This window comes from Nymphaea colorata, chromosome 10 (assembly GCF_008831285.2).
Source record: "Nymphaea colorata isolate Beijing-Zhang1983 chromosome 10, ASM883128v2, whole genome shotgun sequence".
Lineage (NCBI taxonomy): Eukaryota > Viridiplantae > Streptophyta > Magnoliopsida > Nymphaeales > Nymphaeaceae > Nymphaea > Nymphaea colorata.
Window position 1 is genome coordinate 6,545,213 of NC_045147.1, and position 22,738 is coordinate 6,567,950.

Sequence of the window (22,738 nt, forward strand, 5' to 3'; positions counted from 1 at the left end):
GCATTTACCATCAATTTTCACATTTTTATTGTCTCCAAGTCGAACTTGTTGTTTCACTGATTCATCAATATGACAAAACAATTCTTTCTTTCGTGTCATATAATTGCTGCATCCACTATCCAAAAACCATACATGATCAATATTTTCTTTTGACTCTTTATGAGTAAAAAACAAGTTACCATCTTCTTCTTTTTCTTCCACTACATTAGCTTGTTGTTTTGCTTTATCCCAGCAGTATGCTTCAGTATGACTATTTCTTTTGCAAAAAACACAATACTTGTTTTTGTGGCCATGTTTTTTATTTTCTGTGTCACTTCCTTCTAACTTGTTTTTGCCTGCCTCAAATCTTTCTCATCCACGTACATGATAGCTACTTCTACCTCGCCCGTGACTTGCATTCTTTCATACAGTTGCTCCCTTTCTTTCTGTGCTAAAGTCATCCAACTTGACTTGGGTTTGGAATGTTTGTTCTACACTTTTCTCAGTTGACTAGTTCATTTTTTGTTCATGGGCTAAAAGAGAACCCAGTAATTCATTAGTAGAGTATGCAGTCAAATCCTTAGACTTTTTTATAGTCATAACCCCATGATCAAATTTAGGCAGTAAACTCCTCAATATTTTTTCTATAATTTTCTAGTTACTAACAACCTCTTCAAAGGTTTTCATCTTATTTATAATTATGAAAGCTCTTGAAAAAAATTCTTAGACTAATTCATTATTTTTCATAAACAATGTCTCAAAGTACAAAGAGTTTGGAGTTTCACTATTATTACCTGTTTATCACTATGATATTCTTGCTTGAGAATAGTCCATGCTTCATTTAAATTAGTAGCACCAGCAATTTGAGTAAAGATAGTCTCACTTACAACTTGTTGAAGAACAAGTAAAGCTTTTAAATCCTTCTTTCATTGCTCTATTGATTCAATTGTCTTTTCTCCTTGTTTGGAGTTCTTTGCACTTTCTATATAGTCATTTTCGACTAGATCCCAAAGATCTTGTGACAAAAAGAAAGTCTTCATTTTTATGCTCCAAAATCCATAATTATCTCCATTAAATATAGGTATTAGTGATTGAAAAATATTTAAAGTAGTGATGTCATTAGCCGTAATGAACAAAAAATTTTCCACAGAAATTTTGTCGAACAAGTTATGTGCAGATCAATTTTACCTTGCAGGATTCTCTTTTGCACTTTTACCAGCAATCACGATAACACAATGATACTTAGAAAGGATCAACCTCGAGCTCTGATACCACTATTTTCTTAAGGAATGACCTGCCTGCATCGTCCTCTTCTTGTGTTCCTATGAATGACACAAAAATATAGCACAAGAACAACACAACACACTAACCCACCATTTGTTTCTACAAGTGGTCACAAGGCATGACATAAGGCAGCAGAAATCTGAACACACACGGCAATAAAATTTTGAGCACACTGAAAGCCTCTCTCACACACTTTTAACCCACCCAAAGGGCTATATATATACATGACACACACAAAAAAAAACTGACAAAAATAAATCACACGACTATTGGAGATTCCACTATGGCCATAATTGACATATGCATTAAAAACAAAAACTGAAAATTAATGTAGGACAAGCTGAAGAGGCACTTGTCATGCGCATGATAGGGTTGTTTGGGAACCCAAAAGTTGGACACTTCAACTTCTTCATAAATACTGTTGCACGTTCCTTTGCATTAACTTTCATCATAATCAACTCGTTGTCTTGAGAAATTGCCGACAATATTATTCATGTATCCATTGCATGGGAAGTCTGGATTGATTTATGTGACAAATTTTCACAAAGCTCTGCACCAAGAAAATTTCAAATCAAAACAATGATTGCTAGATTGATGCAGGAATCCATGTCAGTCCCACTTAATACACTAAGTTGAAGGCTTTCTAAGATGAGATTGCCTTATATGATCTTTTACCAGTATGTTCTTGTGGAGCGATGAAAATTATTTCTGAGAAACAGCAAGAGGAAAGAGGAACATATTATCAAGTTCCTCATGGTTCTTAATGAATCATGCAACACAATTAGGAGGTCAAATCTTGTTGACTGAGCTACTTCTCTTGGTAACCAAGGTTTATGTGTTTGTCCTTCAAGAAGAAAAACACAAAGAGGCACAACTTCAACCCTTGGCACAGCCTTTCAGTTTTGTTATTCAAAGTTCATATTAGAAGAATCTGAGAATTCTCTATTGGAACAGAAACGTTAAGAAAATAGCATGCACTTATTGCCAAATGCAAGGACATACCCATAAAAAGTGCTTCAAACTAAATGGATATCCACTAAAAAACTAGAAAGAGTGCAGGTTGCAGCAGCAAATGCTATGAAAGACGGAAGCCAAAGAGGACCAATCAAAGCCTTTGTTGTTGTTGTGAGCAAAGAAACTAGTCAAGAAACTATGCCTATTCTGACAATAGAAGAATACTGACAACTATATATTTTTCGAGGTTTTTTTTATTCATTTGTTGTCCAACTAGCTTTTTGTACGTATGTTGCAAAAATTAGATGGAAGAAATAGCCCCAATTTTGTGGCGTCATAATTCAAGATCTGAGTCAAGTTTCTTGAATCAATAAATTAGATTTTTTTTTCTTTAGTCAAAACTAGAGGCATCTACTAATGATGGTTTCACGTGGGATTTTGCCATTTAAGCGTTTGCATTGAACCAAGGGTATTGTTTATCTCTAATGGAGGGCATTTACATCGTTATAATGATGCACAGACCGTTTATGCCTCTCTAATTCAAGGGCATTTACGCCTCTGTAATAACAACCACATCCGGCATGAGGGCAATGCAGTACTTGATAGTGGAAGGCAATGTTGTTGTATTCCTAAAGACATTATTATTTCAGTTTCAAACGTGCCAAAGTAAATTGTTACTTTCAAGCTCTCGACTTGCCCCCACCCCATGAGTGGTAAAGCCAGGATGCTTTTATAAGGGGGCAACATATAATTTTTAAAATTGTTACTCAAGCCAAAGTAAAATTTTTATGAACATTATATAGTAAAATTTAATTTTTCAATAATCCATGGCCCTGGACAGCTTCCCTGGCTCTATTGCTCACAACCTCGTATGTTCAGTGCCGAGCATGCTCTTTTTTGTACGGGGTCCAAAATGGTTGAACCGATAGAGACCAACCTTTGGCTAAAAATGAACTACATGCCAATGACATCGGAGCTAGGATATTTCACTACTCCAATCTCAGTCCAACAGTTCAAGTACATGTGCGCCTATAACTTGCAGCTCAAAAAATTAGAGGAATTTTCATGATGATGCTTTTCTTATAGAAACATATCCAAACATTCTTCACAATTGGAAAAATTCATCCTTTCAATCCAATCCAACTTGTCTATTTTAGTTTAAAATAACAAAAAAGAAGGTCTTGTAAAAGAACAAAAAACAAGGATGGTCGACAATATTTTAGTCCTTGTGTTAAGGATCTTGTACCATTACAAAAATTATATAGTTAAGTTAGTCAATAGCAATTTTTTTTTTTTTACAAATACTGATTGTATCTCATAAAAGTATTTGACAAAGTCAATAAAAAAAGTGTTCTTCATATGTAAATTAATACGTAGTTGGTTGGACTAGCAAGCCAGTGAAAATATGGTCATCAGTTTGATTCTCATAGGTGCTACTCATCTAGAATACAAATAGTCTATGTGTAACAGTTTAGTTGATAGGTGTATCAGTGCCCACCCATATCTCAAAGCAGTCATGGATCCCTGGGCAGGGGAAAGGTGGAGAGACTTTCAACCTCTTCAGGGTATCTTCCCCTAACTATGTGAATCAATTAACTTTAGAGTAGTTTTGGACCCTAGGAGAAAGGGGAAAGGAAGAGGGGTTTTAGCCCCATTGATGTATCTCTCTTGATCATATGAATCAATTAACTTTGGCTAATGGACATGTTTAGAACAGAAACCAAACAATTGGTAACTTGAATTTTTGTCAGTACTTTTTAAAACAAGAGATTATTCATTTTAAATCTAAGATTAATGTTGTATGAAGTGGTAAACTACTTAGAGTGTGTTTGGCAACCCACCAAAATGAGGTTTGGGTAAAGAATAAAGAATATATATCCTTGTACATTTGTTTGATATAATCAAACAAAAAGTTTCTAAAATGTTAACCATATTGCTGCCAATTAAAATGTGGATTTCCATATTCTTATGAATTTTTCTATAACTACTGTGTTTCTTGGATTAAGATAGATAGCTGCACTTTAATGCAAGGATGTGCTTTGGTACATAGTCGATATTGTGTTTTTTATCAAATCCATAAATAAGTTGGAACAAGGCGGGAGATAGGCCTACCTTGGTTTCACACATTGACTTGAAAAACTTATAGACATGATAAGCCTGGCATGATTCGAAGCCAGACCAGCAGTCTGTTTTATGGTAGGTCAACCAAGTAATTTGCTTTTTGCTTGTTCCAAGTTATTCAAGGTTGTGGTAGTTCTGCTAACATGCACTTAGGTACTTTCCCTATTCAGAAAATGGTCCTAGAATGGTCGGCTTGGACAGAAAATATGGGTTATGGAATAATCTATAGCTGATGCTAGAATATTAGCTGAACTTCTACACAACCAAAGTTTGGTTTTTTGCCAATTCTAATGGGTAATGTCACTTAACCACTTACTAGACTCATACATAACATGATCATTAGTCTGTTGTGTCTGACAATTTCTATACGGTGCCCACTCTGCCTCAAAGTAGTTTTAAAATGCAAGTTCCATATCCTATTGACACACAAAGCGATATTTTATTGCAACTTGTATACTGCATAATTATATTCAAATAAATAGGATTGATGATTGGATATCTAGATATTATTGGGAAAATTGGATTCCACCACAAACACATGATGTTCAACCTTGTCAAGAACATCCAGCTGATCACATGTCTAAATGTGCATAGCATGATGCAATGAAAACATTTAGAAATTCAGTTGCAAAGTTGATATGGGTGATTATGTTAATGGAAGAGATAGATATTGATGATGGATAATGCATAAGTTTTTTCTCATTTTCCTTAGCAGCTCTTGTATAGCAAGAAAACTATAATTTATTTTCAAATTTCATGTTCATGATAGTAATGCAATTCAATTTATTGTATACTGAAGGTCATGTGAAGATGATTGCTTGACGAAGATACTATGTTGAAAAAAGATACTATGATAGTGTTTCATAGATTGCAAGCAGGGTATCGAGTGTTATATTTTCTTACTATAATAGTGATGGTTTGTATGAGCACATATTTTTGGACTTCATTTACATTTTATATGTGTGGTTTGTATTGACTCATATATACAGATTTGATGGGGTTTGATATGCGCTATTTGTTTGGTATGGCCTTATATTTTTAGGGTGCCACATTCATAAGATGAATCCAGAAATCCGTCGCACACATAAATCTTATTGGAATAAACATCTATTTGATTATAGTTGGTTGCGAATATATTGCAAAACTTATAGTTGATGATTTTCCTTCAATTACTATTCATCTATGATTATGTGGTTGTTGTAGAATGAAGAAGCTTCTTACTAGGCATGTGTAAGGGGACACAGTTGAGCCTCTTGCAAGGTGGATAGGATTTGCAAGTGCATCTCCATCTACTATAACCATTAGAAAGAAAATTGTTTGCATCATCTTACCAAGTGCAAGGCTTTAGCCACTCTCCATAGAGCTTCACAGGCATCAATGCTTTCATCATCATCACAAAAAAACAATAATATCCATAGTTTGCACCTTCCCTTTTGACATCCTTATTTTACTCTTCAACTTCCTCCATAGTTGTATTACTTGCGCAGGTTCAATCAATTAAGCAAGACTTTGTTTCTGTGAGTATTATTTATCATTAGGAGGGGAACTACTTTATTTGTAAGACCCAACATTTTTCCTTTTTCTTAATTATTGCAAACTTTAATATGGGTGTAGGCTAATTCATTTATATAAAACTGGTAGATTCAAATAACTGTTAAGTATAGTTGAAACTGTCAAATATGTCATAAAGAGGTGCAATTATGAAAAATTAAAGAGGCCCAATTAATATATGCATGGCTAGAGGTAGTAACTGAAGATGTTAAATGAGAACTTAAGGAAGATTGAGGGCAGCTGAGAAGCCATTCTTGGAAAATTCATAATCAAGTGTTGCTGCTCATGTGTTAGCCTTATTTAACTATATAATGCAGCATTTTAGGTTCCTATTCTCTGCATCCATAGAGGGAAGGCCTCAGCAACTAGAAATTGGGGAAGAGTGGGAGATAATTCTTGTTTTTTTTGTATCTTGGGGTGAAGATCAAGAGCTAATAGGGATTGGTTTACGTGTTTGTCATCCCAGCCTTGGAGGATCTAAGAAGCTAGGGAGCTACCAGTCGAAACAAGGGGTTGTACAGTATGTAGGTGTATATATATAATGCATGAAGAATTCTATTTGGTGGGGCAAGCTGTGATATGAAATTATATATGTAAACGTACGTTTTGCAAGGGAATCATGCTAGACTGCCTTGGAACGACAGCCTGCTAGTGGATTGAATTGACTGCACCTTGGACAGTAACAAGGTATGGGAGTATTCAGATGTATATGCAGCATGTAGTCCATGTCTGTTATGCTTACGGGAATATAGATGTATAAAAGTAAATATGTATTGTGTATACAAGTAAGAAGTAGGTTGTCAGTTTGAAAGTGCTAGTATGCATTACATGATAATTGAAGGTTGAGCATGATTATAGAATTGCTCCTAGATTTTAGAATATGATCAGATTTAGTAAGGAAGCATATTGCATGGTCAACTTTATGACAGATGGTGAATGAGTGGGTGTTGTGACATGACGATAACCCAATTTCAGAAGTGCATAAACAGATATTTCAGTAGCCTGTGTCGCTTAATAGTAAACTCAGCAGGAAAACTCTTGTTCTTATTAAAGGTCTACGTGTGTGTGTGTGTGTGTGTCTATATATATATATATATATATATATAGTGAGATGTGTGTTTTGGTAGCTGGACTGAATACAAACATTCATGCATGTTGAAATGACATGAATAACAACTATGGCAAGTTCCTTCATGAATGGGCCTGGTGATAATAAAAGTTGCATAAGTATATTTGAGTGAATTAGTATAAGCATGATAGATCAAGACTATTTCTTAGTTATTATGTTTCTGCCCTATCCTTGTAAACATCTCATGCATTATGTTAATGTATAATTCATAACAGAATGCAGAAAAAGAAAAGGAAGGCAGTCTTATATTTACATTACACTAGACCTATGCAAATGTACGGTTGAAACAAGGTCTATATAGTATGGGGCTACTTTGTACTCTATGAATGTCACTCAGTTTGTAGTTATTAATACTAGATATGTAGGAGAATATTTGATCATGATAGAAGCACGCAACTCTTATATTACATAATAACACATAACAAAACCCAATCTGATCTAGGTAATGGGATTCTGAGATATTAATTTGTCCTCTGCTGACATGATGGGCAACTGTGAGTAGCTTTACAGGATTAGAAAGGTTGGGAAAAAACAATCATTTGGTGAATCCACAGATATGATTAAAGAACAGAATGATTCCCATGTTATCTATGAATTAGCCAAAAGAAATAAGCGGAACAAATCCAAAGAGCTAGAATAGCCCTTTTGGTTAAGGTTAGCTTATGAATGTTATCAAAGGAATCATCGTTTGGTTATACAAAAATTCATTCAATGAGTAAAGCTAACAAGATCTACAGGACACGCAATGAAAATAAAAGCAAATAGAAGCTAATTGAAGTTTGCAATCAAACTTCTTAATAATTGGTTGAGACTCTTGGCTGAAACTACCAAGCTCCCAAGTAGTCAAGTTATTATTGTAGGGTGTATGCAGTATGTGGTGGAAGGGAAAAAAACTGTAGGGAAGGTGGTTTCAGAGATTAGTGTAGCAGACTTGGGCATGTGTTTCTTCCTACTAATAGACCGAAGAAAAAAAAAGAGATAACCATGAATATGAGGGCAGGATGTTGAGAGCAACTGCTGAGAACAAAGAAATTCCTATAGAGGTGGGAACTAAAAATATCTATAGATGTAATAAACAATAATATATAAATCCTACTGTTCTTAAACAAAGCGTTGAGGTAATTCAAATGTAGCTATCTGTCTTGTATGAAGTCAGACCCAGTTAAAAAGTTATTGTGAGTAATAGGAGTGCCTCTTGGGCCTAGGATTGAGACTAATGATAAATATAGGTTAATTCCTTCTGTGCTTAAATGCAAATAGTCATGCACTCTAGTATGAACAGATTGTTAGGGGTCGACAGTTTGAATATTAAGTATAAAGCCATGGTGTGGTGAGGTTCAGCCATAAACATATATATATATATATATATATATATATATATATATGCAAATGCATTCGTAAGGGCATGGTTGTGATCAATATAAATACAAATATACTGATGACATTGACATGAGTCCTTGTGATGATTTGTATTTGCCCTTATGTAGATGTGCTTTAAAAGGCTTATGAATTTTCTCTAGACAAGTAGTAGATTAAACTAGTAAGGCATTGGGATTTGTGCCCAAGGTGGCATTATGGTAAACTCCAAAATGTGATTCATAATGATAATCCCATAGGTAAATATATTGAGGAAAGCATCAATCTTGCTTCAGCAATGACATATGAGAGTGCGAGTGGGTCAAGTGGTTGGTTTTATCCTAGGAGGTAGTGGCATAACATGAGATTGTTGTGGTTGCACACTCCTCCATTTGTACTGGACGGCCCATATGGTATTGAGTGGCACAAGGGCTCGGGGTTTTATTAAACTTTTGTTTAGAGAGCAAGGTGTCTCCTGGTCCATCAACCCAAGTGTCTAAAGGGGCCGGTCCACCACTTTGGGTAACGCCGGTGGTTAGACCTTGCTGCTGCAAAGGTGATCTGGGATATCTTAGGAGCCTTCACTATAGGTTACCCTCGATCTGTTTGGATTGCCTGGTGAAGACATGTTTTGTGCTACCTATGAGTTGTGTCTACAGGGTTTTATGTGGTTTGCTCGTCATGATGACTATGATCATTGTTAATGGACCACTATTGTAATTTTACAAACATGTGGAGGTCATGTACACCTCATTTATGATAATAAGATATAACTCTATGGTGCATTATGAATTGATGACTTATGGATCCCAACCATGAAGTCCTCATATGAATTGTTTGATATAATTATATACTTATTTTGTTACACTATGTTCCATTCATGGCTGCATGTTATCATAATCAGAGGAATCTAACCATTCTTTCTATCTCTATAAGTAGTTATTGAGATATCGTGGGCTACAGAATTGACATCTTTAGTTTTTGTGATGGATCGGCATTGGCGATCTAGATACTGCGTTGAATTTGGGCTTGGTAGATATTTTAGTTGTTTGAGTTTAAGTGTCTTTGTGTAGGATAAAAAAGGGTGTCTCTTAAAACAGTGTTGGATGTTTTGTTGGTGTTTGATTTGTTCACATTTTAGTCATTACGCAAGTTTGTTTAAAGTAAGACTCAATCTTTGCTTCTGTTACTATATATAAAAAAAAAATGGAGTAAAAAACTTGGCTTGTGACATTATCGGTCAAGATTTACCAGCTTCAATGACTCCTCAACTTGATATTTTTCATTAGAGAGGGCTACTAAAATTGTAATTGAAGGAACTCCTGTAACTTCTTATACATCTGTTTGCAGTTAACTGAACTTTACAATCGTACAACCACTATGAATTTAGTAGCTCATCAAAAAAGTCACTGAAAATTGCTATTGGTGTTCCTTTGCTTGGTCACTAAAAGGTCTTATTTTGATGCTATTGAGCCTTAATCGTGATTGGCCAAAAGCCCTTTTATTGTCTATCACCACCTCCTGATTTGTGATAGGATAATGAATTTGCTTCATGATAGGATATGCTTATCATTTGCTAGCTATAGATTATTGGTTTGTATGGCATTGGTAGGTATATATATATATATATATATATATATATATATATATATATATATAACATGATAAGATAACTATCTATCAACTAACATCCAGCTGAAGTTTTTTTTGAAGGCACCTCCAAAACTAATTTCTGGTTATCCAAACAAAAACTGAAAACCTGATTTCATTTTACAAAACCAGGTTTAGACAAAAACCTTTCTTTTTAGGGATGTATCCAAAGAAAACCATAAAAACTTTGTTGTCATTTTTTGTAATCGTATTTTCTCCTTCTTCCGAAGCTAGAAGAAGGCTTCATAACACTCGACGGTTTCTATTTGATCCGTCTCACGGTGACGGGCACGGACTTGTTCGCAACTTGCATCGAAGGAGCACTGGGAGGATAGAGTTACAGCCTTACAGGGAGAGAGCGTCTTCGATTTCTCGACCTCTTTTGCTTCTCTCTCTCTCTCTCTCTCTCTCTCTCTCACGCACAGATGTCTCAGCCACTCTGCGACTGAAGAAGAAAAGCCCTTCGAAGTAGAGACGTGTGTGGGAGATAATGGCTTCATTTTGCAGCTCCGCCCCACACTTTCACTCTCTCATTCTTCCTTGGTCTGCTACGTCTAAGCCCTACCCTTTCTCCTCCCTGAGAATTCCTGGATTTGTCCCAACATCATCTGCAATTTTCCTCACCTTGCCATTAAAGACGCACCCTTCCCGCGCCCTGAAGACCAACGACGAGACCAACGACCCTGCGCTGCTTCGGAAGCCCTCAATCGCCTCCGTGGATGCCAAGAGCCTTGTGAATAAAGGTAGCTTCTTGGGGATTGCCAATCCTGGCGACGACGAACGGATTGAGGAGGGGTCGGAGGGTTGCAGGAGCGGTGGTGATTCGAGGTGGGTGAACTGGGAAGACCGGATTCTGGAGGATACCGTTCCTCTCGTCGGCTTCGTGAGGATGGTTCTTCACTCTGGCAAGTGAGTCCGGTTCTTCGTTCCCTCAATCTTTTCCTGTCTTCTCAAATTTTAACAACAGGAAATATGAAGCTACCACTAAAAACTATCTTTTAAGATCACTAACTTCTCTAGGTGGTTTATCAGGATCAGTAAGTTTGTGGGTCAGGCGTTTCCCATTCTCATTGTTCTCATGAATGACAAGCTACACCAAATAGGCTTCATATGCAGTTGTTGGATTTGCTGCATTCCTTTTCCTGTGTTACTAGTTGAGCCTGCATGATCGTGATCAGCTTACGTGTCTGTACTAATCATGGAACAATCATTTCTTTATCATTCATAACAAATGATTTTCTGTCCTTAGTACCTACCTGTGAATAGGTGTTTGCATCCTTTTACCAGTAGACCACCTCTGTTGGGTGGATCTATTACAAATATTTCTATGGAAGATGGCAAACCAGTGATGTATTTACTAAGTTTTTCCTTCTTTTCCCCCTTGCATATTTTATCCAAAATAGGACTGCAGGTGTAAATCCAAAATGTAGTTGGCACTTTCTTTTTTCCGGTGATAGAGAAACTAAGGTAATTTCTTAACCTTTGTCACATGAGTGCTGAAAATATACTTCCACAAGCCAGTTGCACATCGGCACCGGATGTGCTGTTGGTAGGGCTGTTAAAATGGTTAGTATATTTTTTCACAGGCTTGTTTTTCAGCTCATACAGCGTTGAGAGTCGTTCCCAAGCCCTTGATCAGCCTTCACTCATCTCAAAACAGCAGAAACTTACCTTGTTGGATCAAACGAGGAGTACACAGTTGTGCACCTCTTCAAGCTGAGTCCAGAATAGCGGTGGGCCTGATGAAAGCCTGCAGCTGAGCCAGGCTGGTTGCCTCTTCCTCGTCACTCTCCAATCGCCAGAAAAGTATGTCAGCAGCCTTATTGTCTGCCCCTTTTCTGTAGCGAATCTCAAACTCGTACCCCATAAGCTTCATCACCCATTTTTGCTGGACAGGGGTGAGTCCCTTTTGCTGCATACAAAAACGCAAACTGTTACGGTCAGTTAGGACTAAAAATTTTTGTCCAAGCGGGTAGTGTTTCCACTTTTGGACTGCAAACACTATGGCAATCAATTCATGTTCATAAGCTGAGCATGCCTTGAATCTTCTGCCCCGATGGGTTGCTGGTTTTGACTCACCACTGCACCCACGCGCACCTCCGATGCATCGGTCTCCAATGTGAATGGGGCACTAAAGTTAGGGAGTGCTAGCATGGGCGCAGAGGTCACTGCCTGCTTCAGCCTCTCAAGGGCCATGTTGCTGTCTTTTGTCCAATGCCAAACACCCTTCTTTAACAGGTCTGTCAAGGGTTTGGCAATTTCCCCGAAGCCTTTCACAAACTTGCGGTAATAGCCCACCAATCCTAGGAAGGCTCTCACACCCTTAACATTTGTAGGTGTCAGGCCAGCACCTTACAGCTTTCACCTTGTCGTCCTCCATCCTTAACCCCTTGCTGTCTATTGTGTGCCCCACATAGGTGACCTGTGGGCTGCCAAATAGGCACTTAGAGGCCTTGGCAAACAGATGGTGGTCTCTTAGCAGTTTAAGGACTGTCTCCAAATGCCCAACGTGTGTTTCTTGGCTGCTACTGTATCTTATGATCTCATCAAAAAACACTAAAACACTTGCGAAAGTACTTATGAAAGATGTCATTTAGGGCTTGAAAGGTGGCTGGCGCATTCGTGAGCCCGAATGGCATTACCTTGAACTCGTAGTGCCCTTCGTGCATTTGGATTTTGGAACGCAGTCTTGGATGCATCCTCTGCAGCCACCCTAATTTGGAGGTATCCCGCCTGTAAGTAAGTCAATCTTGGTGAAAATGGTAGCCTCTTTAAGGGAATCTATTAAATCCTCTATTAATAGAATGAGGTATTTGTTTGAACTGTTACGGCGTTCAATGCCCTGAAATCCACACAAAACGTCCACGTCACATCCTTTTTCTTGATCAACAGGGCAGGCGATGAACAAGGGCTCACGCTGGGTTGGATAATGCCCTCGCGTAGCATCTCAAGTATTCAATTTCTCAATCTCTGCCTTTTGCATGTGGTTGTAGCAGTATGGCCTTAACTTGGCAGGTGTGCTGCCTGGGTTCACTTATATCCTATGATCATAGGTCGTAAGGGGAGGAAGCCCTGTTGGCATCTGGAAAACAACAGCATACTGATCCAGCACAGGCTTCAAGAACTCAAGAGTTCCCTCTTCGTTCCTTCCATGGGCATTATGCTCCTGGTAGCTGTAGGGCTGAACTGACATCAACAGCAGATGCATATTGCCCTCTGTCCCTGCGACCTTAACGATTTGTCGGTTTTCATCTCCGTTCGTCGGTACTCGCTGTGCTGTTAGCACCACCTGCTCTTGATTCGGCCCATGGAAGGTCATGCACATTCTTCCAAAGTCCCATTCAACCTTGCCCAACTGCATCGACCACTGAATTTCGAGCACTATGTCTGCTCCTTCCATTGCCAAGGGATATAGCTCTACACCGAATTTCTGGCCTTGCACATCTACGGTTTCCTGCGGGCATTTCCCTTTACAAACCAGGGTGCTACCATTAACACGGTTGTCCACCAAGACTTTAAATTCTAGCTGCTCTTCTATCCGGCATCCACACATTCTGGCAGTTCTTTTGCAAAACAAAATTGTGAGTGGAACCCGTGTCCACCAAAATACTAACAGATTGGCCGTACAACTGTTCCTGCAACCTTATCACCTGCGGTACATTGTTGCCTGCCAATGCATGGAAGGAAATCTCAGACATTGCCTCTTCCGCCTGCACAGGGCTGCCTGCGCCTTCTTCCCCTTCTGCCTCCTCTTCTTCAATCCCTTCTTCATTAACTAGGTACATGTATAACTTCTTGCAGGTGTGCCCTGGTGACCACCTGCCGTCGCATTGAAAGCACAGGCCCTTGCACCTACACTCTTGAATCTGAACTGGACTGAGGCGTCTCATCACCTGTTTGTCGGCTGGTTCTGAGTTAACCAGCTTGGAATCCCCTGTTTCTCTGGGCAGAGGTGCAGGTTTCCACGGTGCCAAAAGTGCAGGTTTCCACGGTGGTGCCTTCACTAGAGGTTGCTGTTCCTCATATGAACTCCCTTTTCTTTTGCTACCCTGGCCATCTCAAACCCCTCTAGAAGTGTCTGAGGACGATCTGCCTGAACTTCCACCTTGATGTCCTCCTTCAACCCGCCAACAAAGGCCCCTATGAGTGCTTCCTTTGGCCGCCCTCTGACCATGTTACTGAGTTCTTCAAACTCTACCAGATATTCCATTACCGACCCTTTTTTCTGAATCTTAGACAACTCGATGTTATAGTCTAAATATACGAACGGCCCGCATCGAATCGTTAAAGATTCTAGAAAGGAGCACCAAGATGTGCGGCCCTGTTTGGCTACTAACTGGCGGTAGCAGCGGATAGCTGGTCCTTCCAGGTGGACCGATGTGTGAGATGCCTAAATATCTTCAGATATATTCGAGCATTCGAAATTTCGAAGTACTGCTCCGCACGAAAAACCCAGCTCAGTGGGTCGTCGCCTGAGAATTTCGGAAAGTCCAGTGGGTGTTCTTACCCCTGTTGGCATCTCCCCATTTCTGCTATTTGGGTCTATCGTAGATCCTTGTGGAACTTTGAAAGGCATACTTGAATGAGGGTCTAGCAGGTGGCCGAGAAGACGGCAATCTGTTCCTGTTGCTGTCGGCACCCTCCCCTTCAGTCAGTGTTCAGCTGGAGGAGTTTGGGTTGTTTTCCTATCGCCCAACCATCTCGCGCAGCAAGTGATAGTCAGCTGCCCTGCCATGGTCAATTGCTACTCTGCCCTGAGCACTTGGATGTGCTGCTCTACCACTGATCGCCCAACCCTAAACTACTTATATGGGTGGTCAATGTACGGGGCTCAGGGTACTAGCCCTGATCCTATCTGACCCGATACCCTCTTATTTTGTATTATATTGTCAAAATATTTACAACTTAGTCCCGTGACCAACACACTATCACTGTGGATCCTTTCATCCATTAATCATCAGTGAGTAATGCTGTGGGAGTCTGTCAAAACACAAAATTCGAATGTCCTTGCAACCATCCAAGTGAATTATCAAAAAGGTTTCTTAGGCAGCAGTTAAAGTTAGTTGTCGACTAGTGTCATATAAGCAGCTGACAATTCCTTACTGACTGTCACTCCATTTGACCCTATGCCATCATGCATACTTGCTGCCGTAATCTATGCATGAAATGGTGGAATTAGCCCAACTTGTGTCTATCCTCGTTTGTGAACCTAACACTGCACATCGACATGGCTTGTAGAGCTTGCAACTTTCTAAGGGTCCTTTTAGTTCATTCCTTGTTTGCACCATAGACACATATCATTTTCAGGTGTCAAAGGACTGAGGATTTTGTTGGGTATAATACGGTTGAGTTGTTTTTCTTGGAAAAATTTCGAAAAGTTTTAAAACAATTAATCATTCACCAAGAAAGAGAAAGGTAGCCAAAATCATAAAATAAAATGCAAGAAATGTGAAAATAGAAATATGGTAATCAAAAATGTAAAAAATGCCAAAAAACACACAAAAAGCATGACAAAAATGAAAAGAACAAAAAAGTGCAAAAAAAACACCTTGGTTTTGCATTTATTCTGTTTTTGGCATTTTTTTCTAAAAAATGCATTTTTCCTTTTTTCACCTAACTTGTTTTTAACATTTTTAACACGTTTTTTTTTAAATGCATTTTCTATGACTATGATTTGATTTTGCACCTTACCACACGGGTACTCCTTACCCGTATGGTACGGGTACGGGTACGGCCCTAGGTACGGTCAACGCAGTACCGGGTACAGTCAACGTACCCGGGATCATTTTTGTCCATTTTCGGACTCGGTCAACTTTGACCAAGTCCCAAGTTGTCCAGTTTTTGAGTTGAAAATTAAAAATCCCCCTCTTTTCTTGTTTCCTTTTTCACTCTAAAGTCTAAACATTTCTTGTACATAGTTCCTCACAACTTTTCATTTAAAATCTTCCATACAATGTTTCAAAAATCCATTCATTCTCTATAACTTGACTCTTCGATAATAGTGTGAGCCATAACCATAGTGATGTCAATATATCTTAAAAGTGTGACTTGTTGCTCCTTCTAATCTTGATGATGCGACGGAGAATCAAGAAAGTTGATATATTTGTATGTTAAATTACTTCCATACTGTGTTTTGTGAATATGTTATTCATTTTCAAATTTTTTGATATATATATATATATATGTCCGCGTGTGTGTACGGCCGTACTCTGCACCCAAATTTTTTGAAAATGGTCCGTACCCGTACCTATGTGACATAGTTTTGCACCATGGTGCTGCAAATTCTCAAGTGTAGAGCTTCTTGTTTGACTTAGCTTCAATTGCTTCACATGCTTTCTTAGCATTTCCTAGCTTGTAAGAAGGAATGTCATACCATTGACTTGGTCAAGATAGACAAAGTTGGTCCACAACACTTTCTCCCGCCAAATTTGTTGACGTCCTCGTTGACTCTGTACTTGCTTGGGTAAAACCTAGCTTCCCTTTGTCTTTGTCATTCAGTCTAATACTTCCCTTCAAACAATGGAAGCATTTCGGGTTGTTTGGCAGCTAAAGTAGTTACATACTCTTCCATGGTCTGACCATAAAAATGGACATATTCATGGAATTGTAAGGTTCCTGCTGCCAGGTTGTTCTTTGTCCACCAACTGCCTGTTCAGCAACTTTTTCTTTAATAAGGTTTCTCAAACCTTTAGCTCTTTGTCTAAAGTAGTGATTCATATATTGTACGTTACAGAACTGCATCAGATATGTATTGTATCTATTAAGAAATACAATATAATGCACCAGCCATATCTTAAGAGGATGGTGCATTGCATGTGTATCGTACATATCATACAATATGGGTTCAAGACGCGAAAGTAACGGTTTACACCCACTTTTTTCGAATTGGGTTTTACAACTCTTTCATTCCGTCTTTTGTAAGCATTTTTAGGTGTTGAAGAAGAGGTTTTCCTGCCGGTTTTTAAGAAAAAATTGCCGATTTGATGTTGAAATTGTTTTTTCGAAGGAGATCCTGGATAATATCAGCAATGTTATTCAATTTGAAGGAAATGATAACGAGAATGAAGATGATGATGATATTTCATTTGTTATTTGCCTTGAATGATTTCATCTTATGATGTATTACACCTTAAAGGCTTAAACTTATTTCTTGATGTCTATGGTTTATGACATTAGATTCTGTTATGTTAAGTACTTACATTGATAAATATTCATAGCTATATATGCTTATATTTAGGTATGACTTGTTTTTTTCTTAAAGATTGTATTTTTCTAGTTTTTTTCTAATTTTTGCTATTTTTTTCTTTTTTATCTTTTGAATTAATAAATTTACAGTACATTTATGATACAGGGCGATACATTAAGATACAATATATCTATTGGCCTGACTGATACAGGTTGCAATGCACACTTTGCAACATTGGTGTAAAGAGTCATCTGCCCACAGTATATACACACACACACACACACACACACATATATATATATATATATATATATATATATATATATATATATATATATATCACGTCTTTTTTAAAAAAGATGTGATAAAAACGCAAAAAACACTGTGCAAAAAAACGTCAAAAATATTGTGTTGTTTATAAAAAATCAATAAAATAAAAAAGTGTGTTTTTTCGCACCATTTTTTGCTACATTTGGATTATTTTCTCAACAGTGGCATGATAGTAATATTAAAAAATTTAATGTCAAAATGGAAACAAAGAAAACCTGGACTTCTTTGGACTTTGGAGGTGATGAGTTGTTTGGAGTTTTTAGAGAAGAAAACGTTTCAGTGGGAAGAGGGCTCATCTTAGGGTTTGGATTTGGGGAAAAACCATCAATGTTGGAGTTATGGTAGAAGATCATGCCAGAGCGGTCAACCATCCCCACCAGTGCTATTGATTGCTCGAAAATCTCACCATACGTGTTGCTGCAAGCCTAGAACATCTATCTAAAATAAGTCTTCCACTCATCCTTTTCCAACATAATTGTTCACTTCTTTTGGCTTGTTTAGGCCCCATTGTTCGTTCGTGTTTCTATAATTACTGCTGAAGCTAACGTTCTAGGTTTCAGAATTTCGAGAGCCCCTACACACATGTATGCTTTCCAAGCTGATTGCTGCAATCATGTTATTAGTTTCTCATTTTTCTATTTTTTTCTAATTTCGTTAATTTTTTTACAAGTTGCTGTTTTCTTCCCTTTCTTTCGAAAAGAACGATCTCGTTGTATTATATCTGAGAAAAAACTCACTGTTTAAACCTGTTATATAGAGTGATTGCTAGAAAACATAACAATAGGTTAGGGACAAAAATTAAACCCTTTAAAATATGATATTTAAAGTGTTTTTTTTAGGTTTTAATAGTGTTTTTATAATAAGCAAAAATGTATGGCTCTCATAGCATCAACATTTTGGTAATATAGAAAAAATCAACATTTTTTATAAAAACAACTTGATTCAAAGCATGTTTTGTATCAAAATAGTTTTTTGTAAGTATATTAGGATGTCTACGTTTTATTTAAAATAATTTTTAAGAAAAAAATTAAAGGGTCTGGTTTTTATTCCTGACCAAGTGTCTGGTTTGTGCCGATTTCTCATTAGTTTCTCACTTATTTTATTTTTCCATAGTTTTCAAGATTTATATTTTGATTCATCCTATTGCTTGGCTTCCATTCTCCCACATACTCTTCAGGAATGTGTAGTTTGATCGAGTAAATTTCCTATAGTATGTGTGCCCACACACAAAACACACATATATATGGGGAATGGGCTCCATTTGCCCCTTTTAAGACTGGTTTTTCCCTCTCCTCTTTCGTTTTTTTTTTCCAAGCATTCTTGTCATCCTAAGTTTGGCAAGGTGGCACTTCAAAAATTGTCTCATATGTATATATATACAAATAGTTGTCCAACGGCTAAAATTTAAAAATTTCTCTCTAAGAGGTATATACATTAAAGCCATCATAAACTGTTGCTGTGGCATAAACCATTGCTAATGCCAATATAGTGACTTTTTTAGTTGTTTTAGTGAAAAATTTTTAATTTTAGCTATCTAGTGCCCAACATGATTGAATCATCCTCCATGGACACACGCACACACACATACATATATACGTATATGCACATATCCGCACACATAGACACAAAACATGTATGCTCACAAGTTATTTTGGAAATTGTGCCTGCATCCACGTGACATGCCTCTCAACCCTTCTAGGGCTGAGACTCTACCCTCATGTATCCAAACTTATACGTGGAGTGTCTTTTGTTTAATTAAATTTTTGTTTGATTAACCAAATTGTTGTTTAAACATGCCCACCATGGTAATTGATAGCATTTTGCACCTAGTATATATATATATATACACACACACACATGCACACACACACATATATAAGCTAACCAGTGCCCTTCAAAAATATCAAATATGATATGCATGTTTCCATTTTTGTGTATGTATATTATAGGTAAATGACTTATTTCTTCAATTTTTTTTATAATGTATATATGTGTGCATCTCTCTCTCTCTCTCTATTTTATATATATGTGTGCATCTCTCTCTCTCTCTCTATTATATATATATATATATAGTCACAAAAAATGTTTTCTTCGAAAAAAATGCGAGAAATAAGTCAGCCATTTAAACCTTAAAAAATGCTGCTTTTATAAAAAAAATACGTTTTTTTGTGTTTTTTTCATTTTTCACGTTTTCTAATACCAAGCTGTTTTATTTTCTAATTCTTATTGCTTCTTATTTACTTATCTTTTGATGTTTGTATTATTAGTTTGTTACTTATTTCATTTTTCGTTAATTTTCAGGATTTTTTCAAAATTTACCATTTTTTTTTCCTTCTCTCAAGCTTGCTGTATTATACCTGAAAAAAACCTCACCATTTGAAACACAAAAATGTTTTCTATGACTATGATATATATACAATGAAACCTTCTATATATATATGTACTTTTTGTGACAGTTTTTAGCGACACAAAAATAAAAAATAACTATCTGGCCATAGAGGTAGCATCGGCTGATTTCAATCCCCCATTATATATATATATATATATATATATATAGAGAGAGAGAGAGAGAGAGCGTTTCTCCTTACACCAGTTTTTTGGTGTAAGGGATATGCTTTATATATATATATATATATATATATATATATATATAGAGAGAGAGAGAGAGAGCGTTTCTCCTTACACCAGTTTTTTGGTGTAAGGGATATGCTTCTTAAAAGATCGGATGCTCCATTCACTTGTAAATTTGTAATATATATATGTATATATATATAACAAAAATAAGATTTTAAACAAACAACAAAATACACTCAATTAATTATGAAACATAAAGTAATAAAAGTAATAAAGGAAAGCAACTAACAAAGTAACAAGCATACTAAAATATATTACATTACGTCTTTATGAGAATGATTTGACATACTTGCCGTTGATCTATTTCATTATTAAGATTAAAAGGAAGAACAGGCCCCACAGAGTCCTTATTATTAAAAATATGCAAATCATGTTTTCCTTCTGAGACAATGCTCTCTAGATTCACATCTCAAAACTTGGATAATCTCAAATTTACAACATAATGGAAATTAACTTAATATTGAACTTGAAACAACAAATCATATATCCAAATTCGAATTTTACCTATGAAATATGAAATGGTACCTGTAATCATCGGAAGTGCAGGAAAGTGATTGTAAATTATCCTGTTTGTTCATCAATGTTGTGAATTTCAGAATATATATATACTTCAATTTCTTTCACAGCATAATGATGTCACAGGTTGGGATAACCTTATCGCAAGAAGTTGGGGATTTGGCGTCCCTGATCCATTAGATGCCCACTAGTTAATGGGATCTTGATCAGCCCTTGCTACCAGAGCTATCATCTATCAATGAAACAAACTTTTAAATGGAGAACTTTCCAAACTAACTATTTATTAACTTAATGTATGATGGTCATTAAAAAGTCTTCCTATGTATATCACCCCATGCCTTTGACATTTTTGGATCTTCGTTAGGAGGAACACAGCCTAGACGTCCTAACAGCTACTATTGTCCTTGTGCTTGTAGAAATTGTGCTGGTGCTGTTTGTGTCTCTGCAAGCTATTAAAGATTTTATTTTATTGTTTAAATTGTAGCTGGTGCAGGCTTCAATGCGTGAGGATTGTTGTTTTTGAATAGAATTATGCTCTTTGCAGATATCAGAGTGGTGACAGACTAAGCATGGAGCATGAGAAAAAAATTATTGAGAGGCTGCTTCCCTACCACCCGGAGGTTGAAAAAAAGATCGGGTGTGGAATTGATTTCATAACGGTATGTATACACACATTTTAGCTTTTATTTGCCATTGAGTTGTTGAATGTTCTAATTTCAGCAGCCAATTTATATAGAAAAAGTAGATGCTCTCACTAAACTGCAGTGGCTCAGTTCTTGGGCTCTGTTATGCACCTGCCTTGTGGCCTAATCCCTCCTTTGGGAGAGCCAATTTCTTTCTTCTATGACATTGTTCGTAACAGTAGCCAAATTGTTGTACAATGTAGAAAATTGGAAAATGAAAAAAACTTGTTTGGTCCTATGTTGCTAGAAAATGGATTCTTGTGCTTGTTTTTTGTGATATCTCTGCAGCTTCACACAATAATTGCATGTTATTTTTTGATGCAGATCGGCTTTCATCCTGACTTCGAGAATTCCCGTTGTTTGTTCATAGTGCGAAAGGATGGCCTGGCTGTGGACTTTTCATTTTGGAAATGCATTAAAGGATTTATTAGAAAGAAATACCCACTTTATGCTGATAGCTTCATCATCAGACACTTCCGACATCGTAGACGAAGTGATTAGTAACAGCATTTTGTTCATGTTTTGGAAAGTTATTTCCATGATAGCCTATTGTGCTTCAAGGTGCGTTAACATCATAGGAGGAAAATAATTCATCGTTGTTGTTCTTAGCACCATGTAGATTTTACGGCTGTAATTCACTTTTTGATCAATGTAGTGTCTTTCTCAGTAAGAAAGAAGCAATCGCCCTCCAAGATGTACTGCCCTTGTCAATAAGCATGATGATGAAAGCAGCCTCGGTACTAAGAGGATGGAACTGTATGCAACCAAATCGTTCTGCTTGAGCTCCGAAACTTTAGCAGTTTGATGTGGTTGCTTTCATGTATTTTTCTGTATCAGTGGTCGTTTGGTGGTTCGGGTTTTCTGCATCTGCATAGAGCTGGAATTGTATGCATTTATAATATTTGGTATAATATAAGCATTTGCTAAGATATGAGCATGCTATGGTGACTGAAGCCAGGACGCCTGGTGTCCTTGACGGTAAAGAATGGGAGTTAATCTCGTGTAATTCAACTAGGAATAAAGCTGAAGAGGTCATGTGTATCACGTGGTCCACAACATCCTGCAGCAGCACGAGTGGACCAGTGGTGGCAGGAGAGATGTTTTTTGCAGAAATAGCAGTCGCTCGAACCACCCAGTTTCCTTTTTCTGGCGAGAAGTTTCGTGGGCATGAAAGCAATGTTATGGGTTTTTGGAGGCGTAAGCGGGTAAAACTGATTCTTTCAGACGAGTGGCTTCATCATCTTTGACTTTGTCCGTTATTCTCTTCAACACGGTTGAATCCCTGTTGCGACCTCTTTGTTGTTTCTGATTTTGCTACAAGCCTGAATATGTCTTGAAACGTTAGCTTTTACGTTTCTGTCTTAC

General features: G+C 37.3%; 1 protein-coding gene across 3 annotated transcripts; it reads left to right on the forward strand.

Moving 5' to 3' along the window:
- The first annotated feature begins 10,284 nt into the window (after positions 1-10,284).
- LOC116261701 (protein DCL homolog, chloroplastic) lies at positions 10,285-22,300 on the forward strand. 3 transcript variants are annotated; one of them, XR_004174357.2, is made up of 4 exons: positions 10,285-10,933; positions 21,235-21,349; positions 21,698-21,934; positions 22,029-22,300. XR_004174357.2 is itself a non-coding variant. In XM_031640504.2 (3 exons), the coding sequence occupies exons 1-3, from the start codon at positions 10,515-10,517 to the stop codon at positions 21,872-21,874; spliced, it is 711 nt and encodes a 236-aa protein (XP_031496364.1). In that variant the 5' UTR covers positions 10,286-10,514; the 3' UTR covers positions 21,875-22,300. The 3 variants fall into 3 exon arrangements, 1 of the variants encoding a protein (XP_031496364.1); XR_004174356.2 differs by having other exon boundaries at positions 22,041-22,300; XM_031640504.2 differs by having other exon boundaries at positions 10,286-10,933; positions 21,698-22,300.
- Positions 22,301-22,738: the final 438 nt, after the last annotated feature.

What these genes read in the sequence shown, in the direction of transcription:
- LOC116261701 (XM_031640504.2), top strand. Translation starts at nt 10,515, where the DNA reads ATGGCTTCATTTTGCAGCTCCGCCCCACACTTTCACTCTCTCATTCTT. An exon ending in ATGGTTCTTCACTCTGGCAA is followed by an intron (nt 10,934 to 21,234) that starts GTGAGTCCGGTT and finishes TGCTCTTTGCAG; the next exon opens with ATATCAGAGTGGTGACAGAC. An exon ending in GTGGAATTGATTTCATAACG is followed by an intron (nt 21,350 to 21,697) that starts GTATGTATACAC and finishes TTTTTGATGCAG; the next exon opens with ATCGGCTTTCATCCTGACTT.